This window comes from Camelus dromedarius, chromosome 15, assembly GCF_036321535.1.
Source record: "Camelus dromedarius isolate mCamDro1 chromosome 15, mCamDro1.pat, whole genome shotgun sequence".
NCBI lineage: Eukaryota > Metazoa > Chordata > Mammalia > Artiodactyla > Camelidae > Camelus > Camelus dromedarius.
This window is the reverse complement of record NC_087450.1, coordinates 5,880,204-5,890,818: the sequence shown is the minus strand read 5'-3', so window position 1 is coordinate 5,890,818 and position 10,615 is coordinate 5,880,204. Positions and strand designations below refer to the sequence as shown.

The 10,615-nt window shown below is 48.8% G+C and overlaps 1 protein-coding gene across 15 annotated transcripts; it reads left to right on the top strand.

Annotated features, from left to right (window-relative positions):
* The first annotated feature begins 33 nt into the window (after positions 1–33).
* On the top strand, positions 34–7,488 carry LOC135323035 (GDP-fucose protein O-fucosyltransferase 2-like). 15 transcript variants are annotated; one of them, XR_010384138.1, is made up of 4 exons: positions 34–226; positions 1,622–1,854; positions 3,962–4,128; positions 4,956–6,673. XR_010384138.1 is itself a non-coding variant. In XM_064494315.1 (4 exons), the coding sequence occupies exons 1-3, from the start codon at positions 528–530 to the stop codon at positions 5,042–5,044; spliced, it is 345 nt and encodes a 114-aa protein (XP_064350385.1). In that variant the 5' UTR covers positions 385–527; the 3' UTR covers positions 5,045–5,085; positions 6,683–7,488. The 15 variants fall into 15 exon arrangements, 6 of the variants coding, with proteins under 6 accessions (XP_064350385.1, XP_064350388.1, XP_064350386.1 ...); XR_010384137.1 differs by having other exon boundaries at positions 36–232; XR_010384130.1 differs by lacking the exons at positions 34–226; positions 3,962–4,128 and adding exons at positions 385–622; positions 6,683–7,488 and having other exon boundaries at positions 5,028–6,584.
* Positions 7,489–10,615: the final 3,127 nt, after the last annotated feature.

The window sequence follows — 10,615 nt, the reverse complement described above, 5'->3', positions numbered from 1 at the left end:
GCAAGCGCTAGGGGAGGGCCGCGCGGAGTTGCCATGGTTACAGGCGCCACGCTCTGCGCGGGCCGGCGTGCGCTTCTGGGGCGGGTAGCGGGCTCCGGAAGTGTGCAGCTGCCCGGGACCATGGCGGTGCTTGCTGCTGGGGATGGCGGCTTGCTCGGCCGGGCGACTAGTTCTGTCCTGGTCAGTCGGCGGCCGACATCCTGTCTGGGGCGGCGTCCCACAGACGGTAAACGTACGTCCGCGCCGTCGGTGGGGCCGGCGGACATGAACCGGGGTGGGATCGGGGTTGGGGCGGTGGCCGGGGAGGGCTGTGCTGCCGGGGAGCGTGTTGGGGCGGGGCGGGGCAGGGCTTGGGCACAGCCTCAAGCTTTCCTCCCCCTCAGGCCCTGGGGCTGGGGCCGCGAGTCTGGGTCGCCCTTGGTGGCCGCGGCCTCCCAGAACCCCCCGGGAAGGGCAGGCAGAGGACCCATCTTAGATGAAGCGGGGCCTTACCCGGGTTTTGAAGAGCCCCAGAATCAGATGTTGGAATGGGGTGGCTTATCAGTCTTGTTTATCTGCAGGGAAATTTCAGTTCCATCCAGATGTTGGTTCCTTCAGTCAACCTCAGGAATAAGACACAAGGGTCAGTGCCGATAAGCAGTTATCTAAGGCTTGACTCAAAATAAACTATGCGGGGTGTAGGGATGGTAGATGGGACCCTCCCTCTTGAAGTTAGCAGTCTTCTGGGATTAGAGGCCCCAGTTGAGGATTACATCCTCATCTGCAGTAATGGAGTTTGTGAGAAACACACAGAGAAGGGAGGGGTGTGGTGGCGGTAACTCATTACAGAATCCAGGACCCTTGCCTGGCTCTTGTGTAGAAGAGTCTCGCCTTGGATAGGGCAACAGTTATCAAAGTGTATCCAAGGCCCCTGAGGTGCAAGACCATTTTCATAGAAACGCCGGGATGTCACCTGCCTTTTGCACACTCTTGCTCTCCCGAGTTCCTGCGGGGTTTTCCAGGGAAAACCTGGCCTGCGATATCACAAAACAGGGAATGCAGAGGCAGATAGGAGAATTCAGCTCTCACCAGTCCAAAAGAGATTTGCAGAAATTAAAATCACTGCTATTCTTCTCACTAATGATTTTTCTTTTGAAAAATAGAATTATATTTTGTTTAAGAGTATTAATGGTAACATACAGTAGATTGTTAATATTTTTAAGTGAATTCATACACTTTTTCTAACTTCTTGTTTAACTTCTAACACAGGAAATATTGATAGATTAAACTCACATAAATAGCAGCCTTTTGGAGTTCTCAGTAATTGTTAAGAGTGTATAGGGTTCTGTAGAACAAGAAGTTTGAGAGCCCCTGGAGAACGGGTGCTCAGATGCTAGTCGGGTGCTTAGTGGTGTTAGACGGATGCCAAGATGTCTTCCGCAACTGCTCCCGGACTTGAAGTAATTGGCCACATGGAGATGGGTGGGCAGTGCCTCCACTTTACAAACCAGAAGCTGCTGAATGTGTCTGGAGTCTAGGCCATGGGCTGTGCAGGGATTCCCGTTGTATCTGTTCTATCTAAGCCTGGATTCCTGTGCAGAGGCCTGGCCCTGAAGACCCGCTCTCCTTTGCTCCCTGCCAGGTACCTTCTGTGTGACTTCAACCCTCCAGAGGGCTTCAACCTCCGTAGGAACGTCTGCATCCACATTGCCTTACTCCTGAAGACCCTGCTGAAGATGGAAGAGCCGGTACTGGTGCAATTCCCTTGGGGCCACCTCTACCACTGGCAGAGCCCCGATCCCTGGTCCGACTCCTTTGACCTCCCAAGTCTCAACAGAAACATCCCTGACATTGAGTACGAGCAGTTCATTGCAGGTGAGGTGGTGGTCATTTAACTGGGGCCAGGTGGTCTTTGTTCTGGTTCCAATCTGAACATCGGGCCATCTTACTTTGGGCTTGTCGGTCTGCTTAGGGGCCCTGCTCATGTTTCCCACACTGCAGGTGAATTTGGTTTTTCCATAGTTTTTTCGGGAAGTCAATTTGAAGTGTATGAGCTCTATGTCCCCTCCCCTCTGAAAACCCTGGCCTCCTGGTGAGATGGAGCGGTGACAAGGAGGCCACTGCCACAGAGGCCCTTGTCCCAGAAAGAGTCGCTCGCTGTGCAGTCAGGGCTGTTCTTACCTGTAGGAAAACACGATGTGTGTGTAACATGGGCCACGTGCTGGAGAAGATATGTAACTGCCCATCCAGTATAATTTGGTCCTGCTCAAGCTACCCATTTTAAATTTTGTAAGAGGGAAGGGTTCAAGATTTTCTTTGAATAAAGGTATTTAGAGCTTATCAATTTTTTTTAAATTGAAATGTGATTGATTTACAATGTTTTGTTAGTTTCAGGTATGCAGCATAGTGATTCAGTTGTACATATACATAGTCTATTCTTTTTCAGGTTCTTTTCCATTATAGGTTGCAAGATACTGAATATTCTTCCCTGTGTTCTACAGTGAATCCTTGTCGTTTGTCTGTTTTACATATAGTAATTTGTATCTGTTAATCCCAAACACCTAAGTTTGTTTTATAAGTCTGTGAGTCTGTTTTTTGTTTTATAGATAAGTCCATTTGTATCATGTTTTTAAAAATTCCACATATAAATGATATCATATGATACTTGTCTTTGTCTAACTTATTTCACTTAGTGAGATAATCTCCATTTCCATCCATGTTGCTGTAAATGGCCTTATTTCCTTCTTTGTTATGACTGAGTAATATTCTGTTATATCTAAATACCACATCTTTATCCAGTCATCTGTCAGTGAATGTTTAGGTTGCTTCTATGTCTTGGCCATTGTAAACAGTGCTCCTGTGAAAATTGGGGTGCAGGTATCTTTTGGAATGAAGGTTCCCTCTGGATATATGCCCAGGAGTGGGATTGCTGGATTAGGTGATAAGTCTTTTTTTTTTTTTTTTTTTTGTCTTTTGAGGAATCTCCATACTGTTTTCCACAGTGGCTGCAGCAAACTACATTCCCACCCACAATGTAGGAGGGTTTCCTTTTCTCCACAGCCTCTCCGGCATTTATGGTTTGTGGACTTTTGAATGATGGCCATTCTGACTGGTGTGAGATGATAACATTGTAGTTTTGAGTTGCATTTCTCTGATAATTGAACGATATTAAGCATTTTTTATATGCCTATTGGCCATCTGTGTGTCTTCATTGGAGAATTGCTTGTTTAGTTGTTCTGCCCATTTTTGGATTTGGTTGTTTATTTTTTTCTTATTAAGTTGTATGAACTATTTATATAGTCTAGAAATTAAGCCATGGTCAGTCTCATCTTTTGCAAATATTTTCTCCCATTCCATAGGTTGTATTTTAGTTTTACTTATGGTTTCTATTGCTGTGCAAAAGTTTATAAGTTTAATTAGGTCTCATTTATTTATTTTGGCTTTTATTTCTGTTGCTTGGGTTGCTTAGATTGCCCTACGAAAACATTGCTGAGATGTATGTCAAATAATGTTTTGCCTATGTTTTCTTGTGAGAAGTTTATAGTGTCGTGTCTAATATTTAAGTCTTTAAGCCATTTTGAGTTTGTTTCTTTTTGTTTTTTTTGCGACTCTATTGTATGCTTTTGATTTGTGCTTACCTTATTCTTCAAATATATCAGCCCATTACTATATCTATTTCCTTTAGACTGATAATCACGTAGGCTCCAACACATCCTAAGAATAACGAAGAAAAAAAAGAAAGAAAAAAATCTACATATTCTTGCTCCCCTCTCCCATTCCCAACTTTTTTTATTTTGATGTCCTTTTTCATTTTTACATCTTTATGTTTATTCTCTTGCAACTCGTTATTGCATTTCCAACTATGGTTTTCCTGTTTCTATAGCATCCTGCTTCCTTTCTGTTTAGAATAGAACCTTTTAATGTCTCTGTTAGGTTCAATATTGCTGAGTTATCTCACCTCCCCCTCCCCCCTTCCCCCCAGGCCTCTGAATCCTCAGTCCAGGGAAGCTAAACCATTGTAGCCTTCATCGGTTCTGGGAAAGCAATCTTCAGAGTGGGAAAAGACATTGAAAAATAATATTCTGTGAGTTGCATTCTACCCTTGCCCAGAGATGAGAAACATCTGAAGGTGGAGGAAAACAGTTGGAGGTGGGGAACACAAAGTCTTTTCTCTTTTTGCTACTGAAGAAATGATTGCTTTTGTAATTAGTGATGATGCCCTTTAAATTGGTGAGATCGAGATTCCACAGCTTCAGCGCCTGTGAATAACCAGCTGGGAGAAAGCCCTCTAGGGCCCCTGCAGTGGGAAAGGCAGCCCCTCTGAGCACCTGTTGTTCTGTATTCTTCCTGCCTCCACACGGGTTCCCTAGGCACCGTGCAGGACGATGCAGTTACCCAAGGTGGAGGACGGGGAGACCCCTGCTGTGTGGCGAGCCACAGAAGCCCACACTTGAAGGACAAAATGTAGAGTAGTGGGGCGGTCATAGGAACAGGGGATGGTTGAGACCCAGGATGGTGTCCTGGAGTCCAGCAGCCAAGGCTGGTGGGGCAGATGGGGCCCTGGGGCATGGGCAGTCCTTGAGGGATCTGAAGCAAAGATAGGAACCAAGAGACTGGATTCGTGTGGGGGTACGGCACCCCTTGGAGGCTGCGGGGCAGCTCAGTGGGCCCAGGGGGAGCGGGCACTTCCCCAAAGCTGGGTTGACAGGTCACAACCAACTCACTGGGGACCGAGAGGCACTGAGTCATTTTTAACTTTTTGTCCCTCTTCCTGGAAAAGAAACTGCTGCCTGTTAAATAGCCTGTGTCGTTAGTGAGAATTAAAGACATGAAGCAAGATTGCCTCAAAAGTCATCCATTGTGTAGTTGTTAATAAGGGTCAAATGAAAACTTGAATAGATGAAATGAAGCATTCATCAGAGGATTTGAAACTCCTTTAAAATAAAAATTCTTGCTGCCTTTGTTCTTCATTTCAGGGTTCACTTGGTGATAATAATCATAACCAAAGCAACAGCAAACCCTTACAGTACTCTGTCCTGCTGTTCCAGGAACGCTGTGTTCATGACAACCCAATGAGTTGGCACCACTATGAGTTCCACTTTAAAGGTAAGGACATTCATTAATCACACGGCTAATAAATGGCAGAGCTGGGACTTGAACCCGAGCTCTCTGGCCCCAGAGCCCCCTCTCAGCCCCTTCACTGCAGCTCATCACTTGGCATGCCCGACACAGGCCAGCATTTACGAGCAGCGTGACCTTGGCCAAGGCTGCTTCACTGCTTGGTCTCTGATTCCTCATCTGTAGAATGGGGGTGTGGGCAGTGAACTCTGTGAGCTCAGTGGTCACTTCCTCCAGCTCTGCAATTCTACTGCTTTGAGTTAGTATAGTAAGTATCCGAGCCCCTACATGGCCCACACATGGGCTGGCGCTTTGCTAGGCCCTGGGTTACGGAGCAAAGTAAGATCCGCCTGCTCCTCCGAGGAGCCTGTGTCCCTCCACGGCAAACAGCTGCGAGGCCCAGGCTCCCTGGCTGGCGGTCGGGGGCTGGGCAGGAAAGTCTGATAAGAGAAGATGGAGGCAGAGCCCCTCCGGGAACAGTGGTGGCCACACAGCTCTCAGGAGCGAGAGCCTCTGTCCAGGCTGCTGAGAGGGGGATCCTCATGAGGCCAGTAGTCCCCCCAACCTAAGCCCTCAGGACAAAGATCCAGCCATCCCTGCAGTGTCACCATAGAGCCAGTCCATCCTCATCACTGTGCCTCTGTGCTCCTTTGTCCTCGGGCCTCTCTTCCCCCTACACCCAGAAGACTCTTCTCCCTCTCTTCTCTGAGTGCCCCCTCACTTCACCCGTGGTCCCTGCTTCCTGGGCCACCATCACTGGAGTTGACGCTTTGCACCTTCACAAACCCCGTTTGATCAGGAGCCTGGGTTGGCCTCCTTGTGCTCACTTTCCACCTTCAGATGATTGCTCCTCCCCTCGTGGGAGCACATGGAAAACCCAGATCCTTTCCTAGCAGTGCCTGCCACCCTGGCCTCCCTGCTCATCTGCCTCAGTCAGGAGCACCTGGACCACCAGCTCTGTATTGCCTCGCCTCCTACCATCAAGACGTCAAAGTTCATTCTCCTTCCACCACCCAGTATGGTCATTGTAGGGTCTTCTTCTCTGTCAGCCTGAGCCAGCCACCCCCCATTCACCCTACCCCCGGGCTCATACCCGGGCGTGTCTCCACCCCAGGTCCAGCCTCTCTCCTTTAAGTGCCCACCTCTAGCCGTCCAGCTTCTTCTCCACCAGCCTCCCTGGCCCTCCTTCACCCTCACTGGGGCATCATGCGCTGACTCCTCTGCTTTCCTGCCTGTCCACGTTCCTCTTACTTCCACTTCCCCACCTTCCAGCTCTGCATCCACAGTCAGCACTCTCTTTATGACAGACAAAACCCCCTTGAGCCTTGACCTTTTCAGTTCCTCACCAGGCCGACTTCCATCTCGGTTCACCCAGCTCTACTTGTTCTGAGCCTGCAGGCAGCAGGCTCTCCCAGCACAGATTTCCAAGACTACAAATCAATGCCCACCATGTTGCCGCTGCCAGGCAATCCTCCAGGATTTCTATAGTGAGCACATTTCCCCACTTATCACTCAGTTATGTCAACATTCTCTGCTCTCTGCACACCTCTAACCTTCCCTCTTTCTCTTCCCTGACTCCCAGCAGATGGTCATGCCTCCTGCTTCAGAGAGAATGACATGTCACTGGAAAGGAACTCGCTCACCTACAGCAAATCTGCTCACCTCACCTTTTATCTGTCCCTTTCCCACCTGGACTCTAGCTGTAGTTGTTCTTAATTCAGTGAGTTTAGTTGACATATATACACACAGTTAAAAGCATAGCACACTATCGGCTACCTTCTAGGGGTTACTTTTTCAATTTAACATGGAGTGTGTGATTCATCCACTTCATTGCATGTACCTGCAGTTCATTTGTTTTAACTGATCTTAAATGTTGTGTGTGTGAAAGTAACACAAGGCAAGGGTAAGCCAGGATTCAGGATGCTGGTTACTTCCTGTGAGAAGAGGCCAAGAGCAGGATAGGTAAAGAGGACACAGTATGTCACTGTCAATATTCCTGTTATGATGCTGGGTGATAGGTTCATAACTGTGTCTTATAATATTAATTTTAATACATAAATACTTCTGACAGGCAAATAAGATGAGAATGTGTCATGAACCAAGACATACAATGGGTAATATTACATCATTATTGATATGTAATCTTGTTATATTATATATTAATCATTATCTTACATTATTTGTTATGGGTTATATATTATATAGATGCATGAATAATATATTATGTATATAAACACCTACATATGTATTATATACTATCTGCTAATAAATAAACAGAAGATAATATGCTAGTATATCTTCTATTATGTATTATTTAATAAATAATAACATACTCTATCCTGTTATATGACATGGAACATAATCTTTAATAAAATAAGAAATCTGTCAATATATATTGGTAATTAATAAAATTAAAAAAAAACAGCGCGCAGCTTTTAACGCCGACACCGCTCCAGCTGTCACTGTGATTTCTCTTCCCTTTCATGGCCGAGGTCCTCACAGTGCTATCCGTTCCCCCTTTCATCTCCTTATCCTGAACCTTCCTCCTCCTCCCATCCCATGCTGCCTTCTGCCCCGTGGCCCCTCTAGTCTCCAGCGGCTTCTGGGGCACTGATCTGCGGGCACGGTCTCAGGCCCCAGCTCACCTGCCTGTCCGCCGCCTCTGCCACCGCTGGTGGGGGCGGGGCGGGGGTCAGAGTGCACCCCTTGTCCTGGAAGAGAACACAGCACAGACTGTGACCAGCAGCAGGTGTGGCCGGGAACTGCAGGACTTGGGGGAGAGCCAGACTGTCTGCATCCAGACCTGGGGCACTTGGAGTGTGAAGAAGCCCCGTCCTCACTGCCCCTGAAGTGAGGAAAACACCCTCAGGTGAGTTAAAGTGCTTATGACCTAGGTCTGTTGGCTGGAAAGGACAAACGGGCCCCTAAGGGGAGGGTAGTTGACGTTCCAGGCCCCACCAAAGCCCTAAGGGCTGGCGGGGAACCAGGCTGGACGCTCCACTGGACCCAGTGCCCCCTCGGGGGTGGGGCCTTCGGGAACAAGCAGAAAGCCCTCTGTCTCTGGGGGGGGGAACGGGGCAGTGTGGGAGCATCCCTGCAGCGAGTCAAGTGAAGTCAGGGCCTGTGGGATCCATTTGTATGGCCACATCGAGCCTCAGCAGAAGCCACAGCAGGAGTGGATTCCTGTCTCTCCAGCTGTCATCCTCGTGTCTGAGTGCCAGGCTTCAGACCCGATCCCCTGGGGCGCTAGGACAGTTATAGACAGAGGCGGCTCAGGGAGGCCTCAGGAGGGCGGTACTGGCCTTGCTGCCAACACGATTACATGAAGATCAAACAATCCATCGATGGGAAGAAAATAAGAACCATGGTCACCTCTGGACCCCAAGCTTAGACGTGGTGCATGGGGGACATTTATCGACAATTCAGCGAGGTTCTGGCCAGAGCTAGAGGCCAGGGCAGCAAGCCGGGAGTGACCCTGAGGAGCATCATTGTGCAGAGGCTGGACTGGGTGTCTGCAGGCTCCTCCCAGGAGAAGCCTCAGAGTTTGGGAGGTGGCTAACATGGTTCCTTCATGTCACCAGCAAGTGGTGCCACCTGTGGAAAATCAGCTGTGATCCTGAGATGGGTCAGCCCTGGGTGATGTGATAAAGGCTCCTACAAGAGGGGGCGCCAGATGGACAGTGAACCAACCAACAGGCTGATGAGATTCCCACCTGTGTTTATCGTGCTTTCGTAGCCAAGAATGAGGAGAGAGTTGAATGGCTCACCATGAATATTTTAACAACTTTAGAGAGTTCCATGTCTCACTGCATTTAAGTGTCACCTGGAAGAATTCAAGCAGTGTCTAGACCCAGGGGAGGCAAACGGCCTCTCGGTTCCTCTTCAACCTGGCAAACCCAGCAGCCCTCTATGGCCAGACCTTGGCAAGTGCCTTCCCTTGTTATAACAAAACCCTTCCCCCGCACGCCTGTGGTAAGCTTTTGTTTTTTTTAATTAATGGGAATGAAGGTACCTTACAGCCTCCACAGACTTTTCCTTAGGGCTTCTCTCCTTAGACCCGGGCCCCCCGCTGCCCTGGGTCCTGCACTGCAGAAGGTTCCCCTGGCCCTGACACTTCCTCTGGCCACGCCCTCCATCGGGTGGAGTCAGCAAGGCCAAGGGGGCATGGTCATTGGCTCCATCCCATGCTCTAGAAACCCAGGACGCCGAATGCCCTGTCTCAGCAGCCCCTGACCCATTTCTAGTGCCTGCACCGGCTCTCCCCGGAGTTCAGATTCCCAGGACTCACAGAGAGGCCAAAGGGCAGCTGTTTGCATGGAGGTTATAGGCAGAGCCCGGACGTGAAATCTGAGTGTCCCCCTGTGCACATCCAAGGCCACTTATGGCAAGGGATGGACCCAGCATTGGGAAGAAAAGGGTCAGGCTAGTGATCAGAGTCTGGGAATCAGCTCTCCCCACACGCTCACTTTCTTTGCAGGACTCCCCTGAGTCTGGTTGTTCTAATTTTGAACCTGGCCTTCCCCCTTATAATGAATATATATTTGTAAAGGCAGGACTTTAGAACCTACTGCACTTAAAATGTTTAGATATATAGAATGTGAGCTCCCAGGTATGCTCTGGCCCTGCACTTCCAAGGGTCCAGGGCATTTATGTTGGCTCTACTGAGACTGTAAGTGGCAAAGACCATCTCCAGAGAGGAGGGGCTCCTGCTTCACGGTCCGAAGTCAGGATCTTCTGAGCGGATAAAACAATGGACACTGAGACCCTCAATTGTAAATTGATTTAGAATAACGCCAAAGGTGTGTATGACGTGTGTGTGCGCACGCACGCACCTGGGGAATTGTGTGGTACATGACTGTGAGTGTGTGTGTGGCTGTGCGCGCACGCGCCTGGGGATGTGTGTGGTTGTGTGTATGCTATGTGTGTGTGTGGTACATGAGTCCATGTACGTGTGTGTGTAGGGAATGTATGTGGGCCAGAGTCAGTGCGTCTGCACGTGTGTTTGTGTGTATGTACATGCATTAGTTTTAACAGTAGAAGCTGTCCTTTAGAATTATGAAGTAGTAAAATTTGTATGATGTCTTTTGCTGTATAATTCAAAATTAAAAAAATCTTCAGTCACTAGAAATTTATTCCCCCCCGATTCTGACTTTATTTTTCCATATTGATATGTCTTCATTTTACTGATGAAGAAACTTAGCTTAGAGATGTTAACTGACTCAACCAAGGACATGGAGCTCGCGCACCCAGGGCCAGGACGCAGTCCAAGCCACGCTGCTCCAGAGGCCTGGAGCCCTACTCAAGATCACGCGTTGCCTCTTGGCGGGGGAACAGATTCTGATGGGCTGTGGCCAGCGTGCAGGCTGCCCAAACTGGGGACACGGGAAGCCGGGCAGAGAGTACCAGACAGCAGAGAAGAGTGAAACCCTGCTCAGAAATTAGATAGGTTCCTAGGTCTTGGATGAGTAAGGAGGCTCACTGCTCATCCTTGATCCCTTTGCTGGTGGCCAAAAGGGAC

Excerpts from the sequence above, each read along its gene's own strand:
- LOC135323035 (XM_064494315.1), top strand. The coding sequence starts at position 528 with ATGGGGTGGCTTATCAGTCTTGTTTATCTGCAGGGAAATTTCAGTTCC. Across the intron at positions 623-1,621 it reads CTCAGGAATAAGACACAAGG|GTACCTTCTGTGTGACTTCA; the intron begins GTCAGTGCCGAT and ends GCTCCCTGCCAG.